The sequence below is a fragment of the Aptenodytes forsteri genome, unplaced genomic scaffold (genome assembly GCF_000699145.1).
Source record: "Aptenodytes forsteri isolate BGI_AS27 unplaced genomic scaffold, ASM69914v1 Scaffold167, whole genome shotgun sequence".
Taxonomy (NCBI): domain Eukaryota; kingdom Metazoa; phylum Chordata; class Aves; order Sphenisciformes; family Spheniscidae; genus Aptenodytes; species Aptenodytes forsteri.
In genome coordinates this window covers 2,176,324-2,197,531 of record NW_008795926.1, presented here as the reverse complement: position 1 = coordinate 2,197,531, position 21,208 = coordinate 2,176,324, and the positions used below count along the sequence as shown (strand labels likewise).

Sequence of the window (21,208 nt, the reverse complement as noted above, 5' to 3'; positions counted from 1 at the left end):
TCGGTGTGTTACCAACATTGTTCTCATCCTAAATCCAAAACACAGCACTGTACCAGCTACTAGGAAGAAAATTAACTCTATCCCAGCTGAAGCCAGGACAATGTGCATCAAAATTTGCTTTCCTACCCTCATAAAATTAGAATAGTCTCTTCCCAGTGCTTTCTTACACCTTTGTCTCATTGCTCTCTCAACCTACAGGTGCTCGGAAGGTCCGAGTATGGAACAGAGAGCTTGTGCTGCAGTCAACAAGTGAGCCTATCTCAGGATTAGAACAAGCACTGTCCTGGAAGTGAGTAGCAAAGCAGTCTGCATGCTGGCAGCAGAGTGTTGCTTTTTATTCCTTGGTCACAGTCTTTGATCAGCATCAATTTCATTTCTCCTGTGTTTGTTTATTTTTCCCAAAACTTGAAGAAAGCATCCTTCTAATCCAGAATGAGGAAGAGTAGCCCTTTAAACCCTGAAAAGCCTAGTACTTGCATTACATGTGGGAAGAAGGGATAGATTCTCTGCACAGTCTCAATGTCAAGTGTTTTTGGACTCAGCTGTTTAAATAGGAATATTACAGGTCCCTTTGGCAGTGCTGACATTTACTTGCTCACCTGAGGATGTCATGAGCCCTGGAAAATATCTGTGCTGGACCTATGACTTTGTCTGAACAGTGCTGAGGAAAACACATCCTCTGCTGCCCTTTTCTTCAAGTCTCTGGAGAAAATGTGAGATGATTGGTGTTTAAAATGACAGCTAGTTATTATGTGAGCAAGCACTTTTCATTTGGCTCTTTTTTAAGGCCCTCTGGAAACCTGATAGCATCCACGCAAGAAAAACCCAACAGACATGATGTGGTTTTCTTGGAGAAGAATGGACTTCTTCACGGGGAGTTCACCCTCCCGTTTCAGAAAGGGCAGGTCAAAGTAAGTGCTGTGTCTGGGCTTCTTTGATTAGACTGTAATGGAGAGGAGGACTAGGTCTTTTCCATATTCTAGGAGGAAGTTGCTCACTTAACACTTAGTGCTGGTCCTAATGGAAAAAGTGATCTGAAAAGAGAACAAGGAAGAAGCCTGTGGAGAAGATGCAATGCCCTCTGTAGGCCCACGGCACAGAGACAAGTACAGGGGGATTGTAGCCCTGGGGTGCTTCTGGCCCCTGTATACTTTCTACCAGGCAAATGCTTCAAAAATGCTGTTCAGGATGTCAGCTGTTGCAAGAGTGAGGTGAAATACTCACATTATCCCAAATAAGAGAAGTGAGAAGCTACTGCTAGGATGTTACTTCAGCTTCTGCCTTTGGATGCTGGGAGGTCTTTTGGCAGATGCTTCCTCAGTGCCAAGGCAAGCAAAGAGAACAGTACTGTCATGTTTGTGGTTTTATCACCTCTTCAGCTGTGTGGAACCGCTATGACAGGTGCTGCTTTCAGGATGCTTTGCTCCAGGTGTTGGGAGCTTTGCAATACATGAGGGCTATGTTAGTACATTTACCCATGCACCTCACATTGTTGAAAGTAAGGAGCAACTCATGGTCTTGCAAACCAATTGGGAGCATACCCACCCTATGCAGAGGCAACAATATCAGTAAGAGCCGTGTTTGTTTCTGCAGGTTAATGAACTGCTTTGGAATGCAGATTCTACAATCCTGGCTATATGGCTGGAAGACCTGAAGGTGGGAAACTCCATCCCAAAGAGTTATGGTGAGACCGCTATGTGAGGCTCTGGCTCTTACACTTGCCTGCAAATGTGGTTATTAGTGGGTATTCCTCTGCAAGTTAGGAGACACTGGGGAGGCTTACCTACAGCTTTGAGACCCCTGTGCAGGTCAGGAAGAACTGGTAGTTTAACCTGAGCTCAAAGTATCTTCCAGGCTGCTGTAACTGGAAGTGGTATTAATGGAATGCTAAAGGTGTGAGCCCTTCATAAAACATGGGTGCCTTCTCACAGCGGGAGCTCAAGGGGTTCTAGGATTGACTCTTTTGCATGAAGTCTGTTGTTAAGTTTTCTTGTTGTATGACAGTCCATGGGCTGAAGGCTAGAACTATTATTTTCATTGCACTTAACCCACCCCTAGAAGAACAGTGATGGTGGGGAGGGTTTGAGATGGGTCTCAAGTAGTAGTCTGTAGTAACCATTTGTTTTTCTATAGTTCAGCTGTGGACCACAGGGAACTATCACTGGTACCTGAAGCAAAGTCTACATTTTGGTAGCTTGGAGGAAAATCAGTTGGTGTCGCTGCTGTGGGACCGAGAGAACCCATATAGACTGCATGTACTCTGCCAGGGTTGGCATTACCTCTCCTATGACTGGCATTGGACCACAGACCATGGGATAGGGGATCTGTTGTTAAGTTTTCTTGTTGTATGACAGTCCATGGGCTGAAGGCTAGAACTATTATTTTCATTGCACTTAACCCACCCCTAGAAGAACAGTGATGGTGGGGAGGGTTTGAGATGGGTCTCAAGTAGTAGTCTGAGTAACCATTTGTTTTTCTATAGTTCAGCTGTGGACCACAGGGAACTATCACTGTACCTGAAGCCAAAGTCTACATTTTGGTAGCTTGGAGGAAAATCAGTTGGTGTCGCTGCTGTGGGACCGAGAGAACCCATATAGACTGCATGTACTCTGCCAGGGTTGGCATTACCTCTCCTATGACTGGCATTGGACCACAGACCATGGGATAGGGGAGAATAGCCAGCATGTGGCAAATGTGGCTGTCATAGATGGAGGTGAGCAGTGGGACTGCTTTGCAGCTCTAGGGAGGTGACGTAGCCTTTTGGATGCAGGCTGGACGGGATTATGGTAGTTCTTCTGTTAGCTGCTGTTTCTACAAAGCTGTTCATGAGGGGGACCATGTAATTGATGGAAGCTTCAGAGGTGGTTGAATGGAGTTAACTGCTAAGGGCACAGCAACTGTATTTTCCTGTAACATTGTTCCTACCTTCAGTAAAGAACCTAACAAAAGCCTCACTAACATTTGGACTGGGTTACAACTTCGGTTTTTTTCTCTTCCACAGATAAAGTGCTTGTCACAGCGTTCCAGCATGCTGTGGTGCCTCCACCCATGTGTACCTATGAGCTCCAGCTCCAACAGGCAGTTAATCAGGTTGCATTTCACACGGATCCCAAACATAGTGGAGACCTGGCTGTCCTGGATGCTGATAACAAGATCTCTGTGTACAGATATGGTGAGAGCATGTTGCACTGTCTTGTTAAAGGAAACCCTCTGTCCCTGAGAGCAATACCCTGGGGGACTAGTAGGGTGATGGTCACTCAAGCCTTTCGTAGTCAGGAGTGAAATATATCTGGTTCAACTGTGGGTTCAAGCTCAGTTCTCTCATCTCCAGTAGTTTGGGTGGCACAGGAGCATTTTGGTGGTGCATTGGCTGTGTGAGAAGGCAGCGTTCAGCACTTGGCTATGTGCTTATGCTGGTAATATCCCTGTGCCTAGCTTTGGCTTGAGTAGAGTGCAGCAAGTGGTATCTTGTGTAATCTGTTCTGGTGGCATGTTGTTGACTGGCACTGGAAATGTCTGGGAATAGCTACCTAGGGTCTGTCTGAGGCACCCAGCACTTCCCAAAGCAGTCCTATATACAGTGTAATATTCAATGTGCTGTGAGACAAGAGACTGTTGCTGCTGTCTCTGAGTTTTGTACTGTGACATTATGAGGTAACTGTGTTCCTCAGGGTAAGCGTTAATGAGGAATAGGTGTTGGTTGTACATGTAGGGATGGTATTTTCTGACTTCTATAATAGCTTCCTGTAGTATCTACTTTTTGATAAGAATGAAGATGGAAGGGCTCTGCTGGCAGGATCTCTAAACTTTGCTTCTGTTCTGTGTTTGCTAGGACAGAGCACAATGAATGACCCCACTGTCAGGTTTGGAGCTGTGGGTGGAAATGGATTTAAAGCAGCTGTGGAAACACCGTACCTGGATAAAACTTACAGGTAATACAGAACTAGTACAGCTGTAGTGGGGAGAAAAGGATAGTGCCTGGCTGGATGTTTTAGAGGTCACAGCTCTGACCACTTGTCTCAAGATTTTGAAGACATTGTCAGATTACGTGGTTTCATTGTGCTGACGCTGTGGCTGCAACAAGTGCTAAGGATTGGGCAACACAGTGGGAAGTTTATCCTGAGAAGTGCCCTTGACTGAGGTCTTGATCTAGTGGGAGCAGTGACTGTCAGTGACAGCACTGAGATAGCCTTTGCTGTGCCTGGTGCTCTTGGCATTGTGGTGCCTGCACTTTGTGCTCCTGCTCCCAGAGCCAAAGGAATGGCTGTGCAGTGCCCAGGCCCATGATCACAGCACACTGAGCAACAGAGTTGCTTGCATGGCAGGGACAATGACAAGATAAAAAAACCCACCCTGCTCTACATTTGTTCCTGTACACAGTTGGCATGGGAGCAGTACTGCCTAGGGAAAACAAATGGGGCTCCCTGGGTCTCGTCCTTCATCTCCAGCCCAGCCTGTGGCAGGATTCATGCTTTGGGTGACTGTGTGTTTGTGCACTGGAGCCCTCCTAGCCATGTGTGTCTGAACAGCCAGGCTGTGCCTCAGAAGACGTTTGCCTCTCCAGTGAGGTGGCCTTCTGAAATCAGGTTCTATTTGCTTCCCAGTCTCTCTTATTTTGTGACAGAGTTGATGTGGGTAGCGACAACAATGAAGTGATGAATCCTCTGGGGCTCCGATTTCTCACCTGGCTGCCAGATGACAGCTTTCTGGTGGTTGGTCAGGGCCAGCATGCTGCTCAGTCTGTCCTTCACCATCTGACTGCAGTGCCTCACATGGCTGGAGCTGAGGAAGAGCGCCTGCATTTACGGTACTAGAGATCTGTCAGTTGTGGGTGAAGTCTGAAAGCACCTCTGGACAGTGCCTGGAAGGAATTAAGTCTCCCAGTAGACACGCAGCCTGAAGGCTGTGGGTTGGGGAATTTGGCTCTCTTCCTGCCGGAGAACCAAACAGCTCATGAAGCTGCCTACTGGTCAGCACTTGCCTGTAGTCCTAATGCTTACACTCAGCCTCACAAGAGGGTGTATGCTAGCATGCCTGTGTCAGTACAGGATAGCTCTGTTCCTTTGTTTCAATTCCAGGCCCTCAGGCGGACTGAATTCCTCCATTCTAACCTTTGCCCACCAATATCAAGGTCCAGAAGGGGACTGGTAGCCCTTGTTACTCCTGTCTTCCTCCTCCTCACCTGCTGGGCTTTGTGGGGTCAGTTGAACTAAAACCAGATCACAAAAGGAAGCCACCTGGAGTACAAAAATCTGCTTCCCAAAGGGATCCTGAGAGTTGCTTTCTGCAGCACTCAGACAGCAAAGACAGGCTGATTTGCATATGAATTGTAGATTAGAACAGTTCTTTTGTGTGGGCTCTGCAGAGTGCTGTAAGCATGCAGACAGTGACTAGCACAGTTAGACAAATGCCTGTTGGCTGAGGTTGCTGGTGCTCTGGTGCCAGTATCAGCTGACACATCTGGCCACAAGAAATGCAGGATCTAGGTGTTAAACGTATCTCCTGTGATGGATGTTCTGTGTCTTCTGTGTCTTGCTCCAGGTTGTCTGTGCCTGTAGATGGAGAAGTGATCAGCCTGTGCTGCAGCCCAGTGACCAAAACTGTAGCTTTGCAGCTGGCTCACAGACAGATCCTTAAATACTTCTGGGGTAAGCTGGGCCCTATTAAAGTACGTGGTCTGAGGTGTAGTTATTACAGATTTCTCAAAAGGTTTAATGAGATGATTTGACTTCCAGGGTCATGGGTGACTCTTGCTGGTAGTTGGTCCTGCCTTTCATGCTCCCTCTGCTCCCAGAAATGGCCCAAAATCAGTGATTTGTGTCAGAAAGCAGTTAATGTTGTTCAGAATGATAGTTCAGACTTTATGATTTGAAAAGATGATGACTGGTTTAGTGATTTCAGAAGTGCTGTCTGTCTGCCACGTCCTTGGCGCTTCTCTCTTGTTCCACAGTGGAATAAAGGTGCGGCTGAGCCCTTAGCAGTTACCACCTTCTTGTCTGCTCTGTCCTGGGCTTTTGTGTCCGCATTCCTGCTCTCTGTCAGATAGTGTAGCTTATTCCCAGCTCTAGTTTTCTTGAGATACATGTCATGTGGTTGTAATGTCTGAATCTTTGATTGGCTGGAAAACAGTTTGATCTTCTTTGCTCTTCAGAGGCTTCTACTCCAGTCCTTGAGCCCTGGTGGACTAGCAGTGGCTCTGCTATTGAGTTCCCCTACCCTTGCGTGCAGACTTCTATCACAAGGATCAGTGGTGAAGTAAGTAAGACTGTGAGCAGATTAAATTCCCTACTCAGTTGTTCTCTGTGTCAAATGTGCACCATGATCCTCTGCCCAGGGTCCAATGATACTTCTTAACAGCATTCTTCATAAAGCCCTATGCAGAGCTGAGAGGATATATTTCCTTGTCTTCTAGAGCACTTCTGATGGCTTGCAGTTAACACCCGATGTCCCCATTCTATGAATTCAATGAATAATGTCATTGAGGAGTGAGAAATTTCAGATTTAAAATTTCCAGCAGTCACTGCCCTGCTGTTTTTGAAAACAGCATTTTGCTCTGTTTTATTTGAACTTAACCTGTTAGCAAATTTGGCTGCATTGAGTTACTGCAGATCTACTACTGGTGTTTCCTATTGGTAACGGTTTCTTGATAGTTACAACAACTTAAGGAATGACTAGCTGTTTTGCTGGTAGTTTCAGGGTTTCTTTCCTTCAGCGTGCATCCAAGTGAATGCTCTATGGAGTTGCTTTGCTCTGTTCTGTACTATTTCTTTTCCCCTGGTATTTTGGACCAAATGCTGCTGAATAAAAAACTAAATTACCTGGCATGGTTTCTGCTTCTATTTTGTTACTGTGCAGTTTCTGTTACAGGGTAGACCAAGCTGGATTTCCAGCCAGAGGTGTTTAAAGACACTTAAGTAAGCCCTCCTGATATAGAGGTTGCATAACTTCCTGTCCAGCTTCTTTGAGTAATTCATATGAGGTACTCAGTACCTAATTGTAAGGTACTTCAATCCAGTGCTAGTCAGTATTGTGAAACACTGGAGGTTGTGACACTGATAGCTTATACTTGTCATCCTTTTTATTTACAGGAGATGATCTTGGGCCTCACAGATCGATGCCGGTTTTTTGTTAATGATATTGAGGTACTGAAGTTTTTGCCCCTCATTGCATCCCCTTTTCCTCTGCCAAAGGTGGCTTTCCTGTTCTGCTCTATACGGTGATAAACCTCATGATTTTTCTACAGGTCGCTTCCAACATCACCTCATTTGCAACATACAATGAGTTTTTGTTGGTGACAACCAACTCCCACACCTGTCAATGCTTCTGCTTGAAGAACATATCAGTGAAAGGTAAATGCCAGCTCTGGCTGCCTGCTGCTGGCAGCTCATGGCCGTTGTCTTGGAGCCACAAGATGTCCCCATTTTTCACATCCAAACCTGTTGTATTTGGGTCACTCAGAGCAACTGCTTAAGAGGCAGAGGAAGAGAGCTGCTTTCAAAAATCTATCCGAGAGCAAGGAGCACAGGGAACTGACTTTGTATATCACATGCTCCTCCCAGGGAGCAGGATTTGTCCTGTAGTTGTTGTCTCTTCACTGTTTTCAACAGCTTAGCCCTGCATTCTCTCCCTCCCCTCCATGTCCAAAGAAAGGGCTGTGTGCTATTTGAGGGTGTGTGGTACAGAAGGGATCCCAGCAGAAAGAGTTTCTGGTGGCATCTGGCTATGAGAGGTATGAGGACCCTGGGAAAGGCAGGATGATAATTTATTGGTCCTTTACATCTTTCAGTGCTCCTCTCATCTGGTCTGTTGAGCTTTGCGATCCTGTTGTATAGAGGACATATCTCTACTTTGTGTACAGCAGTGCTTAGCACTAAGAGGTCCTCTTCCTATCTGGAACTGCTGAAAGTCACTGGTGTATTGTTGACTCAGTTGGTCCAGTACAACCTTGCAGGGCCACACAGGAAAGCCTGACAGGGGCACTGTGCTACGGTGTGCCATGTGTGCTGATAAATAATGCTGTCTTCAGCCCTTCAGGCTGGCCTGAGCAGTGCTGCTGCACCCAACAGTGAGACCCTGCGCAAGGTGGAGCGAGGTTCGCGTATCATCACCATTGTGCCCCAGGACACAAAGGTTGTGCTGCAGGTCAGTGCTCTGCCCGTGTCTGCTGAGGTCTGCTATCGGGGAGTATAGGGGGGCCATCTCAGTGGGCAGCTGGCCAACCTGCAAACAATGTGTGCAGTGCTATAAAGCTGCTGCCCTGTACTGCTGCAGCACAGCGCCTCACAAATCTCCAGCTGCCTGGCTGGGTACGGAGGGATTTTGAGAATGCCTGTGGGAGTTAGGTTCAGCACAGGCAGCTGGGTGTGTACAGAACTGGGAAGGGTTATTCAAATTCCTAATCGCCGAGGTAGCGTGGTGCTTCATACTGTGGCCTCTCGCATTGAATCTCAGACTCACCTCTTAGTACTTGCTGTATTTGATAGCAGCCCTCCATTAGCCTTGGCACTAAGTTTGTCTGAAGTGCTGAGCTCAGTCTTCAGAACCAGCAGAGGTTCACAGAATGAAGGACGTCATTTGAAAGGCACCTCTGGAGGTGTGTAGCCCAACATCATCCTCAAAGCAGGGCTAACCTGAAAGCTTGATCAGGTTGCTCTGGGTCTTGCCCAGTTGAGTGGAGTCCAGCCTCCTGAGGAAGCAATGTTTCTGAGCTGAGAGAATTTTCAGATACTTTTCCACAGTCGTTGAAATTGCATGTCCTTTGAAGTGAACAAACAGGCCCATGCACCTGCAAGTAGCAGACAGGCCTAGAAAATTGGCCAGTCCTCGTTTTATCTTCAATGTAGGCAGAGTAACTACAAATAAATAATTGTGTGGATCTTGTGTTACAGATGCCAAGAGGAAATCTGGAGACTGTTCACCACCGAGCTCTGGTTCTTGCCCAGATTCGGAAGTGGCTAGACAGGTAAATGGCACTGGTGTATTCTGGTCTTCCCTCCCCCAGTCTGAGCTGTTAGAGGCTAGCTGGCCTGGTTTTGTTGTGCTGGAGAAGGGAGGGAGGCTAAACTCAAAGGAATTGACTTCATTAGTGGGAATGAAACTGTTTCTGTGGCTACCAGCTAGAAGTCCAGCTTTCAGCAGTCCCAGGTGCCTCTCACTTCACCACTGAGGGTTTATATGGGTGCTGAGACTGTGTAGGTGGGAGAAATCTTCGTCTGGTCCATTCTCCAGACATCTCAATCACTTCATGATGAAGCTTGCTGTTTTTCATGTTTTGTTTGTTTAATTGATTTACATTGAAGTTTTCTGAAACAGAAGTTGGTCCATTAGATTAAAAAGTAGTTCTCTGTTTTAAGAGAGGAAAAAAATAATGCAAGGCCTGTATTGCTTCCTCAACCTGGTATGCTGGTCTGTCCCACTGCAGAGGCTGGCAATGAACAGGATTGACCTTGCACATTTTTTCTGGAAGGCAATCTACACGGCTTATTGCCTAGGCTATTCCCTTCCCAGGGGATCTGTGCATACCTTTAGTCAGTTGCCTTTATTTGCAGATACTGCACCTATCCACTATGTAAACTGTCCCACTTGACTCATTCCTCCAGGCTTATGTTCAGAGAAGCATTTCAGTGTATGAGGAAGCTGCGAATCAACCTCAATCTTCTCTATGACCACAATCCCAAGGCAAGTATGCCCAGTTTTGTTGTGTTGTTTTCCATATTCATCTAGCCTGGAATCCATTGACATTGAACAGTGGGCTCAAAAGAGTAGGTGGTGCTGTCAGTTCTGCTTTCAGCAGAGATGGCTGCTCTGCACTGCTGCATCCTCATGCAGGCAGATCGGATTTAGCATTTTCTTCATCTTGTACATTCAGAGAAGGTCTTTGAATTTGTTCTTGTACTTAATGTACTTGTTCAGAATAACAGTAGTAATACTCTTACTCATTTCAGGTATTTCTGGAAAACGCAGAAACCTTTATCAGGCAAATAGATTCTGTGAACCATATCAACTTGTTTTTCACAGAACTGAAGTGAGTATAATTCTGCAAATGGAAGCATGCATGTAATCATGTGGTGGTACATTATTTTGTCAAAATATTGGCAGCTCTTCAATGTGGGTTCAAGGAGTCGGTCAGAAATCTGGCATGTTGGGTCATAAAAACTCAAGTAAGCTCAATAGTTTCAGGGACAGTCAGTGTGTCTTGTTGGGAATTTTAGCTTGCAGGCAGCCATTAGATTTTTCCAGCAAGGGATTAGTACATCATCTGACTGCTTTGATTTGTCTTCTGGTTTGCTGTACAGGGGTAAACATGAACAGAGAAAGTTTTGTTCCCTCATAAAGAGGAGCAAGACAGCACTGCTTATCTGAAGCCTGAGGCCAAGACACTTGCTTACATTCCCAAATCAGGTCCCCTGACTTCTTCTCAAAGGTTGAGTGGCAAGAGGCTTTAGGGCATTGGTAGCTTGAGGACTTCTCAAGCTTGCTGAAGTAAATAATTGTTTAGGAGCTGGAGCTATCACTTAACCATTCTGTTTTATTTTCAGTTTTGACCTGACCTTAAATCTTTGTCTAGAAGTAAAAGCAAATGGCTTAATTTTCAGAAGTGCTCTGTGCTCAGCATCTCCATAAGTGGATTTAGTAGAAGACAGCTGTATCTTGAAAATCTTGCCTTCTGGTTTTTTTGTGCAACTAAAGTAGTTGTTCTGACCAGTTTTTTTCAATGCCTCTCTTGGCTGAGAATCAATTGGGACAGATGAGAGATGTTGGAGAGCTTTCTGGTAGTGTGGCAGGTTGTGTGTCAGTACTGAATGATACATGAGCTATTTTGTTGAGTAATTTTCAGCATGCATTTGTGTTTCTTAGTGTTAACTGTCTTTGTTCGGGGCTATGTGATGGACCGTGCTGGTATTCATGGTATCTGTTTTTATTTAGAGAAGAAGATTTCACAAAGAGTATGTACCCATCTCTGAACGGTAGCAGTAATGCTCAACCACGCCAGCATCCTGATCAGAAAAAAGTAAACCTCATATGTGATGTGATGAGAGTTGCCATGGAACACATTGACCCTCAAAAGTGAGCATTTTCTTATTGTAGGTGAAGGAACCATTAGAGACATTTCTAGTAAGTCATTTGCAGAAAGCAAAGCTGTCCTTAACACCAGTTATTTTGCTTCAGATCCTCTGAAGCGAGCCTGTGCTCCATGAAATTTACGTAGACATAGCATCCTCAGCAGATGGAAGGTGTCCTTCCATCCACAACATCTAATAATTCCACAGATAGCAAAACAACTTTTTAGTACAAGAATTAAAGTAATAGATGCAGGATGCTTATAAGGGTTTAAGGAATACACTCAATTTAGGAACAGTCTGTGTGGCATAGGGGACAGAGAGACATGAGCAAGATTGTCATCTCAGGGAGATGCTGGCTTTTTGGAGCAGCTGGCCTTTCGGAAGGATCTCAGCTGTTCCATTTGAGACTGAATTACTTTTGTATATCTTCAGCTGCATATTTCTGAATGATTACCTTTTTGGTAACCACCCTCCTTGGATGAATCAACACCAGACAAGGATAAAGGGTGGGAAAATAGGATAATAACAGTGGTTAGTGAAGCAGTGTTAAACCATTGGCAGCTTGTATGTGAAACAGTGGATAGGGGAGCAACAGATGGTGGGTTGCTGCTGAACCCTGAAAATTTAGACACTTCTCAGCAAACAGTTTCGGAAAACAAAGCATCCCCTTAGCTGGGAAAGCTATTTTGAAATAGTACATGTGAAATGTATGAAAGTGGAAATAACCTCCTAGAAAGCTTTCCTTTTATAAAAAAGACCATTTTCATGCCAAATTTGATTTGGAAAACTGTCCAGCCATCTGAGCTTTCAGAGAGAGGTGTTCTCTCTCCGTTATGCTGTTTGGCATGGTAAAGAAGCTCATTCTACTCAAAACACAGCTCCAGTCTTGTGACATGTTTTGGGAGACATGCTGAGTAGAAAAACCTTTCTGGTATATTCTGTTTTCTTCCCGTTTTTCCTGCCTTCCTTTAAAAAGATTGAAATACCTGAGTAGTTCGGGGTTTTTTTACTAAAATGTAAACTAGAACTTGCACAAACTGTGCTAAAATAGGAATAAGCAGTGTTTCTGCCTTCTCGCTTTTTCATTCACTGTTTCTGTTTTCTTCAGATACTGCCTATCAATACTGACGGCACATGTAAAGAAAAGGCCTCCAGAACTGGAAATTGCTCTCCAGAAGGTTCATGATCTTCGAGGTGTTGTATCAGGAACTCAAAAGTTTTGAAAATGGGTGGTTTGCAGGAGCTTTCATTGTTAGAATGGTTCACCCTGAAAATTATTTTAAGGTGGCTGTTCATGGGGTCAGCCAGAAAACAGAAATGTACTTGAAACTAGCTGTGTGTTAATGTTATCAGCTAAGATATGCTGCTGTACATGCCCTCCACTCATCCTTTTATCTAGGCATGTCAGCAGATAGCCCAGAGTTGGAGTTGTTTTCTCTTTCCAGTCAGAACTCTGGTTCTCCCGGCATGGAATAGGAGGTTCCCATTCTGGGTCCTGGTATCTCAAACTGGCAAACTTTGCTTTTATTCTGTGCTGATACTTCTGACTTGCCACTGTTGCACACTTAACAAGTTACTATGCTTGGACTGGTCCTTGAAGTTGCCCAGGAAAGGCAAAGTAACCCCTCCTGCAAGACAGAACGAGCCGTTAGTTTGGTGGTCCCTATCTGGTGTCAAGGATGTGTTTGCTAATGCATCCCTCCCTCAGAGCAGGGTTCCACTGCTGATGATATAACTGATTGTATGTTTCTTTATCTTGTTACAGAAAGCATTACTCCAGATGTCAAAGCTGTGAGTGCAGAAGAAGCACTGAAGTACCTGCTTTTCCTTGTGGATGTCAATGAATTGTATGATTATTCCTTGGGGACATATGACTTCGATTTAGTCATCATGGTGGCAGAAAAGTCTCAAAAGGTCTTGGCTTGTAGTTCCAGCCAAGGAACTATTTTTCTGTTTTCCCAAAGGTTCTTTGTAGTCTGCTGATCAGCCCACATGTTTTGGTAGTCATAGCTCTCTACCCAGGCAGGATTCCAGTTGCTCAGAAGTCCTGTGTGTGCTTAGGATGGTGCTGGGAAGGTGGCATGTCTGCATCCCTTGGTACTTCTTGATCACAGCTTTGGAAACTTGCTTGTGTTTAAGGTGAAATAGGGCTCTTCTAGAGCAGCACAGCAAAGTAGCTCTGGTGAAGGGAGGGACTGTGGTTGAAGCGTTGTGACTGCACACCTTACGTTCCCAGTTCTGTACTCTTTTGATTCTTGCTTATTTGGTGGTGGCCACGATAATAGTGTGTGTCTTCCAGCAGGTTTGATTTGAAATCTCTGAATGGAAATGCCCATCAGGATCTTCAGAGTTGCCTAATGTTGTAGCGGAGCCTGCTGTCCGTCAGTTAAAACACCCTATTCATGTTAACAGGTTTTATGACCTTTGGTGTGGGGGAAATTGATAAGCTTTACAGCTGCAAATTTATACATGATAATAGCTAATAGAAAACAATATTTGATATGATACATAGCCTTGAATTTAAAATGTCACCAGCCTTTAGATACTGCTGAAGTCCATGTGGGAGTCTGGTAATTTAAGTTAGTCATTCTCGCAAGAGTACATACACAGAATTGATTCTTTAAGATGGCTTACATTTAAAAAAAAAGCCTTTTTAGTATATTATCGTACAATTTCAAATATGTGACTGTCTGTTGGTAAAGATGGGGGCAAACAAGGATCTTACCAGATTAGCTCAACTGCAGTTTTTACTATTCTTTGCAGGACCCAAAAGAATACTTGCCCTTCTTAAATACCCTCCGGAAAATGGAAACCAACTATCAGCGATATACAATAGACAGACACTTGAAGAGATACACAAAAGCTCTTGGGCACCTCAGCAAATGTGGTAGGTGTCCTGCACATGCAGCGTCTCTAAGGAGAAATTCTGCAGTGGAACATTTCCATTTTGGAGAGCCTTTGGGGGGAAATAGATGAAGAAAGAGAAGGATTGCACAAGGTCATCTTCCCTCCTGGTAGTGCACAGTTAACTAACTTCTGCTACTTGTTTTTTGTAGTGTAGCTTGGCACAGGGAGAAAGGAGTGAGAATGTTTACTGCTCTGCAATCATAAAGCGTTAGTCTTGGTTTTTTCCTGTTGTAGGTGACTTGTCCCGAGTTAATATTGCTGGCAAAAGTGGAGCAAACCTCAAGGAAGTGAACACCTTGATTTTACAGTAGTAGAATAGGTGCTTTTGTGCTCTTCCACCCCAGTGTCTCTAGTTGCTTCTTAATGCAATGAACCCAGACTGACTGGGAGCCATGAGAGCCATGTGCTTTCTCTTTTACTGCTACAAAAAATAAATTATTTCTGCAGGTCCTGAACACTTCTCTGAATTTCTGAACTTGGTGAAGGATCAGAATCAGTATTATGAAGCCTTGAAGCTGTACCCCTCGAGCACTCAGGAGTACAAGGTGTGTAAGCACATGACACTGCAGTGTGCAAGCTTTTTATTCTCTCACGTGTGTGTTTGCACGTCCTCAGCACCTTGAGTGAGGGCAGGAATGAGATGGCAGCTGCTTGTGTTCAAGTTCTGCAGGTCGTTGCTATTCCTGTGTTGTCTGAGATCCTCTTCTGAAATAATAGCTGGAATGACTCTCAGCACTGATCCTGCGAGGTCTGGTCATTGAAGGAGGGGCTGTTACTTCTTTGGTCCCGTGACCAGGAGAGCACCTGGGAGTCCGGTTTCTGCTGCGCTGTTTTGTGGTGTGCTGGAGAACTCCCATTACCACAGAAAGACTTTCCTTCCTGTCTTGACCTTTGTGATACCAGCTTTCTGTCTGGCACTTGCAGGTTGTGTGGGACACTTTGTTGTCCTTAAACTATTCTGAAGAGTGCTAGAGAGCTTGGGGCACTTGTAGATGTGCTGTTTCCTAGCATGTCGTGTCCCTTGTTAGTTTCAGTATTACTGAAGAACTTTAGCTGAGGTAAAGTTCTGAAGGTAAAATTACTGAACCAAGGCTGAGGTAAAATGTGAATGAATTTAATTTAATTTAGATATTGTAAATACACAACACACAAGCCTTTGTAAAAGAAGTAGATGAAGAAGTAAGAGGGGAAATACAGAAACTCAGTCTGTTTGCAACACGGTGAAAGCAGAAAGGACTCTTTCCTCATGAAGGAGGTCTGTTCCTGACTCTGCTCATTGGGAGTCTTTCTTTATTCCTTCTGTATTCTTCCAGTCAAATCCACCCGCCCCTTCATGATGGAGATTGAGCTGTGAATAGCATAGTGAAGCTCAGGATATTGATTCACAGCAGCCTATGCCTGTAGAGTTGCAGGGCTTGCATCCTTCCTTCTGCCAGTGTTTGACTCCTGGAGTAAGTTGGTTCAGGGAGACATTCCAACAAAAAACGCTCATTTGAGTGGGAAGGAAGGGGCTGATTTCCTGCAGTATGTAGTTTACCCAGCCTTTGGCTTGGAGAGTTAGGTACCTCCCCGTGTCTCTTGCTTTAGCTCTATGAAATGTCTCCGTGTGCTAATCATCAGCCCTTGGCTTGATTAAAAAGTTAAAAATGGGGTAGGAACATTGTGCCTGGAGGTTCCTTGTGGGAGGGGGAAATAGGCTTTTGTTCATGGGCACTTAATTTTTACTAATGGAGGACTACTACTGACTCTACAGTTGATTTCTTATTTCTCTTTTGTCTCTTTCGTGCAGGATATCAGTGATGCATATGGGGAGTACTTGATTCAGAAGCAGCTATATGAACAGGCTGCATTGACATTTGCTCGTGCTGGCATCTTCGCAAAAGCACTTGATGCTTTTCAGAACAGTGGCAGCTGGCAGCAAGCCCTGTGCATGGCATCACGGCTTGGTTACACAAAGGATAAGCTGTCCAGCCTGGCACGGAACATGGCAGGTAGGCCTTGTGGAGATGGAAGTGTGCAGAGCAAAACTGGCTGCTGTTATTTTTGGTTCATTTTGTTTTTTCGTAAAATTTAGTGAAAACCTCAGTCTTCAGCAGCATTTTTCTTAAAGGGAGAACAAAGATCCCATGTTTCCCAAGGGTTTGTGTGATTGCACATCACCTTTGTTTCTCAAAGGAACCAGAAGATACTGGAGTTGAGCTGGTAGGCACCCAGGAGTTGCTAAGGTAGCTGTGGCCTTGGCTGCCTCATATTGACTGCTTCTTGCACTTTTTCCTTGCAACCAGTTGCTGAACTGCTATTCCAAATTGCCTCCTTGGTTAACCTCAGGGAATGGAGATTCTTTGAAGTGTCTGACATGACTGAGGCCTCTAGACATCGTTGACTAAGTACTGTGCCTAGTCACAGACCTTGAAGTCTGTTGGATAATTCAGAGCTGCATCTTCATGTTTTATCTTTAAAGCCTGCTAGCAGCTAGGACCAGTTCGTACATGTAAAGCTATGTGCCATCCTGCTGCAGGAGAAAAAGGTAGCTGGTCTCAGAATTTATGCTTACTAGGACATAGCAGACTGCATGTGTGAGATGTGTTGTGGACCTGGCATATACTTCAGCAAGAGAAATGGAACACCATCCTGACTTCTGCCTTACTCAGAGGCAGAGTTTATGAAGGGCCCACTTACACAGTGGGAATGGGAGTGTAGTCTTCCAGAGTTGGATATTCCAGTATTTTCTTTTTCTGTCACTTAATGCAATTTGGATCCTTCATGTCTTGCCTTTAATACTTTTTCTGGTGCCCCTCTTAAATCACGACTGTAATGTAGTGAAATGAGCAGACATAAGCTGCCTTGGATGAAATTGCTTTGCTTCAGTAATTTTTTTTTTTTGCTGGTGTTGTGTATCACTTGCTCTCTTACATTGCATCTTAGCATACTAACCAGTGCCAAGGCTGGTTCTGACTTTTAGGGGACTAGAAGCCTTGAATCCCACAAGCTTGATGGTTGCTGTCCATACCACAGAGAGCAGGTGGCAAAGTGCTCCCTGCAGACAGCAAGGCTGCGATACACTGAAGCTTTCAAGAGAGATAGAATCATAGAATAGTTTGGGTTGGAAGGGACCTCTAAGGGTCATCTAGTCCAACCTCACCCCCTCCACTTAAGAGACTCTTCACTATTTCTGTCTCAGACTGGGGGAAAATGTTCTCCAGCTGGTCTTGAGGGATGTGCACCAGCAATTTCACAAGCAACTGGCTGATGATGTTGCAAGTTAATGAATTCTTGGCATCAGGCAGCCCTTCTTTTTACTGGGCAGATTCAGTAGGTGTGCGAGCAGGTAGAAAGTACCTCAGTGAGTGGGATTTTCCTCTACTTTGTAGTTTTGTGGCACAAAATCCAGCTGCTTCTGAAAAGCTGAACTCCACCTTTTCTTGTAGGAAAACTAGTTGAACAGAGAAAGCATGCAGAGGCAGCCATACTCCTGGAGCAGTACACTCAGGTAATGTAATCATGCTCCTGTCTGTGCCCCAGTAATATCCTCTGTCAGAGATACACCATCTGTGGTTTCTCTATTCTCCTGGGCCACATGTTACTCCATGCATGCTGACAGCAAAACAGTCTGTGCCATGGGCTCTCTTGGGGAGGGCAGAGCAGGTCCAGGTGATGCAGTGAGCAGGGTGGGGATGAATGCTGTCCCTGAGTTTTGCCAGTCCTGAAGCTGCCTCTGCTTTGGTATGAAAAGCTTTTGTCTCAGAGAGCTGAAGCATGAGGGCTGGAGTAGGAAAGACAGAGTTCCAGAGGGATTTCCCCTCAGCATGGGAGAAGTAACATAGTTCGGGGGGTTTTTTTATGTCAACGCTTCAAAGTACCTGGCACAGTAGTGTTTTCCTATCCTGACTGTGATACTGCTGCATAGAAATGTGCATCTGAATAGGTGCTACCTGAATGTGTATTACTAGCATCAGTAGCAGTACATGATTGCTCTTTCCTTCTAGGACTATGAAGAGGCTATTCTCCTGCTCTTAGAAGGGGCTGTCTGGGAAGAGGCTTTAAGACTGGTAAGACACTTCAGAGCACAAGAACCAGAGTGGAAATATTTCTTTAGAGTGCAAGAACAGAGGTCTGGGTTAGATCCTTAAATAATACCTTGTTTCCTTTCCCTGATCCAGATTCACAAGTATGGTAGACTGGATATCTTGGACACCAACCTCAAACCTGCTATTCTGGAAGGTGAATCTGTGCAAGAATCTGAGACTTCTCTGTGCTATAGAGGCTGAAGAAGGTCTTTACTGGGTCTGTGGGAAGTCACAGCACTGCAGTACTGGAAGCTGTATGGAAGGATGCTTTGATTCTGCCTAACTGATGCTGCCCGGTTAGCTGCATTTGGCTCTACTCAATGCAGCTTGAAGCCCTGCAGCGTCATGGGCTCTCTTTAGCTTAGTCAAGCTCCTTTTGAGCTTTTCCAGACCTCACAGTCACAAACTGCAAAGGGGTCTGTGTCTGCATGTCCGTGAACAAGCAGGACAGTCCTTGTTCCAGAGCACATGTGGCAGCAGAATTATGGACTAGGAAAATGCCTGACTGTCCTATAAGCTTTTATGAGGAGTTTTTGAAAAATACGATTTGATAGCTGTATTATCCCTTCCATCCAGGAAGGATGGTTCGTTACTATTGGTTGTTTTTCCTTTTCATGCTATAGGCAGTAGGCTTTATGAGTTGAGGGATTTTTTTCTTTAATTCAAACCTAATTAATGTAAAGAGATTTGACCACAGAGCTTTCTGCTCTTCCTGTGTTAGAAACAGACTCTTGTTCCAGAAGATGCTTGTCTGGCAGGTTAATTCACTCCCCATCCAGGTGCATCTTGTTTGTTGGGCTCCTGTATTATAAGCTTTGAATTTCCTTCCACTTGAGTCCTTTTGTGTGCTTTGCACCTGACTTCTGAGCTTGTCGAAGGACTGTGCTCCTTCAAACTTCTTGTGTAAAAAATGCTTTTCTGGTTCTCTTGCACAAATGGTCATGTTCTGATTTTCTTACTGAGCAGCTCAGAAAAGTCAGCTGATACTCCTAGATTCTCAGAAAACAGCATTTCTTCGCCATAAGAGTCGCCTGCAAGTGGTCCGAGAGCTGAAGGAGAAGGCTTGTGAGAGCCTGCAGGGTTGGTATTGAAATGCATATGACTTTCTCCTGCATAAGTAACTGTGATCATCTTTTTCTTTGTGGTTTGCATTTCCCCTGGTGGAGCTGTGCTCTCTTCTAGCTCCAGTGGTGTCTTTAACAGTAGAACAGTATTCTTCTCACCCCCTCCTCACACCATACTTGGACTGTGATTGTTTGACCTTGCTCATTCTGTACAGACAGCTTTATTTTCAGTGCTGTCTATGTCACAGCTTTCATGGGATAAAAATGCACCTGAAAGCTCTTCAAAATGACACAGTATTGTCTCCACAGTGCCAGCTTGGCTGGATCAGGCAGTGCTCAGCATGTCCTGTGTGCTCAGTACCTATTAGGCATATTCACCCACCAGCTCACACAGGCTCAGGGAAGTTTTCTGAAAACAGAATGCTTTGTCCTGGTCCAGATTTGCTGCACTGAGATTGTCATCCCTCTGATTGTGCAGTTTAATATCACAATCCCCAGCAGGGCAGAGGAGCAGTGTTCTTCTCAATTGCTGTTTCTTGTGTGCTGGCTGAGGGGGGTTGAGAGCTGTAAGGCTCTGGAACGCCAGCAGGTAGAATGAATCTGCCCAAGCTGCTTCTCGAACAAGCTACATAGGTTACCCCGAGAGAAGGCTTGGAAATAACTGTGACCTTTTTCCATACTGTGACAGTTGTTAACATGTTTTGCAGATTATGAAATGCCGACTTGCCCAGAATTGGATCTTTTCTCTGAAACCAGTAGTGTTATGACAGCCAGCGACATGAACAGCAAATATTCACACAGCAATTCAAGAATATCAGCGTAGGTATCTGCCTCCAAATTAGGTAGTGGCTGCCCTGGCATCAGCATTTGGGAGGGCAGCTTGCTCATGCTTGGCATGCTCCTCCTTGCAGCTGTGCGTGCCTTGAAGCTGCTTTAATTAGAGGCATTTTGTGGTTATTTTAACTCTTATTGGGAGGGAGAGAGCAGAAAATGCCAGAAGCTGCTAGTGCAACAGGAACTGAGTGTCCAGCAGAGGAGCTGTGAACACAGACTCTGGGCAGGAGCTGGCTCTGTGGGTGTTGGGCATGCTGCCAGAATAGCTGGCTGTAGGAAGCTTGACACAGAATATGGGCAGAGCTCTTCAAACATTAACAGCTTGTGCGCATGGCTTGTGCTCTTCGTCCTAGGTTTTGCACTTGATGGGTGGGGATTGCTACTAAGTCTCATACCGATGTCTTCCCACAGTGGACATCTGTGTTGCTTTTGAGTGCTCTTAAGAATGTGAGCTGCAGTGTGGGGTGGGGTGTCTTAGAGGCCGGTGTAGTCTGTGGGACTGCTTCTGAATTCCTCAGCTGAAATGTGGAAAAATACAATTGTGGGAAAAGTGTGGACTTTTTAGGGCACTTTCTGTAGCCCAGATGAAAAGAGGAAGAGAATGCAACCTTAGTATTCAGCATACCTGTGTCAGTGTGCTGATCATCTGGGGACATTATGCAACTAGTACTGGCCTATGATTACTATGATTGCTGTATGATACTGTGATAGTACTGGCCTATGATTGCTCCTATGATTGGAGTGTTGGGATGGAGGGATTCAGGCTCTTTAGGAAGGACAGGCAGGGGAGATGAGGGGGTGTCACCCTCTATGTCAGTGACCAGCTGGAGTGCATGGAGCTCTGCCTGGGGATGGATGAGGAGCCGACCGAGAGCTTATGGCTCAGAATTAAAGGGAGGGCAGAAGACAGGTGACATTACGGTGGGGGTCTGCTACAGGCCACCTGACCAGGAAGACCGAGCAGATGAGGCCCTCTACAGACAGATAGGAGCAGCCTCACGCTCACAAAGCCCTGGTCCTCATGGGGGACTTCAACCACCCCACCATCTGTTGGAGGGACAACACGGCAGGGCATAAGCAATCCGGGAGGTTCCTGGAATGCATCGATGATAACTTCCTTCTCCAAGTGGTAGAGGAGCCAACGAGGAGAGGTGCTATGCTGGACCTTGTTCTCACCAACAAGGAGGGGCTGGTGGGGAATGTGAAGCTCAAGGGCAGCCTGGGCTGCAGTGACCATGAAATGGTGGAGTTCAAGATCCTTAGGGCACCGAGG

General features: G+C 45.3%; 1 protein-coding gene across 1 annotated transcript in view; it reads left to right on the top strand.

Annotated features, from left to right (window-relative positions):
* IKBKAP (inhibitor of kappa light polypeptide gene enhancer in B-cells, kinase complex-associated protein) overlaps positions 1–21,208 on the top strand; it is a 35,963-nt gene that overhangs the window by 8,122 nt on the left and 6,633 nt on the right. The window contains exons 7-33 of the mRNA XM_019473604.1: positions 199–289; positions 788–911; positions 1,594–1,684; positions 2,134–2,173; positions 2,523–2,713; positions 3,002–3,172; positions 3,833–3,932; positions 4,625–4,807; positions 5,542–5,648; positions 6,152–6,255; positions 7,089–7,142; positions 7,244–7,349; positions 8,027–8,142; positions 8,889–8,962; positions 9,600–9,678; positions 9,945–10,024; positions 10,927–11,067; positions 12,172–12,257; positions 12,829–12,977; positions 13,827–13,950; positions 14,418–14,515; positions 15,760–15,961; positions 17,399–17,460; positions 17,957–18,019; positions 18,131–18,191; positions 19,004–19,117; positions 19,809–19,920. Coding sequence (XP_019329149.1) covers positions 199–289; positions 788–911; positions 1,594–1,684; positions 2,134–2,173; positions 2,523–2,713; positions 3,002–3,172; positions 3,833–3,932; positions 4,625–4,807; positions 5,542–5,648; positions 6,152–6,255; positions 7,089–7,142; positions 7,244–7,349; positions 8,027–8,142; positions 8,889–8,962; positions 9,600–9,678; positions 9,945–10,024; positions 10,927–11,067; positions 12,172–12,257; positions 12,829–12,977; positions 13,827–13,950; positions 14,418–14,515; positions 15,760–15,961; positions 17,399–17,460; positions 17,957–18,019; positions 18,131–18,191; positions 19,004–19,117; positions 19,809–19,920 — 2,923 coding nt within the window. The remainder of the gene's footprint in view (positions 1–198; positions 290–787; positions 912–1,593; positions 1,685–2,133; positions 2,174–2,522; positions 2,714–3,001; positions 3,173–3,832; positions 3,933–4,624; positions 4,808–5,541; positions 5,649–6,151; positions 6,256–7,088; positions 7,143–7,243; positions 7,350–8,026; positions 8,143–8,888; positions 8,963–9,599; positions 9,679–9,944; positions 10,025–10,926; positions 11,068–12,171; positions 12,258–12,828; positions 12,978–13,826; positions 13,951–14,417; positions 14,516–15,759; positions 15,962–17,398; positions 17,461–17,956; positions 18,020–18,130; positions 18,192–19,003; positions 19,118–19,808; positions 19,921–21,208) is intronic.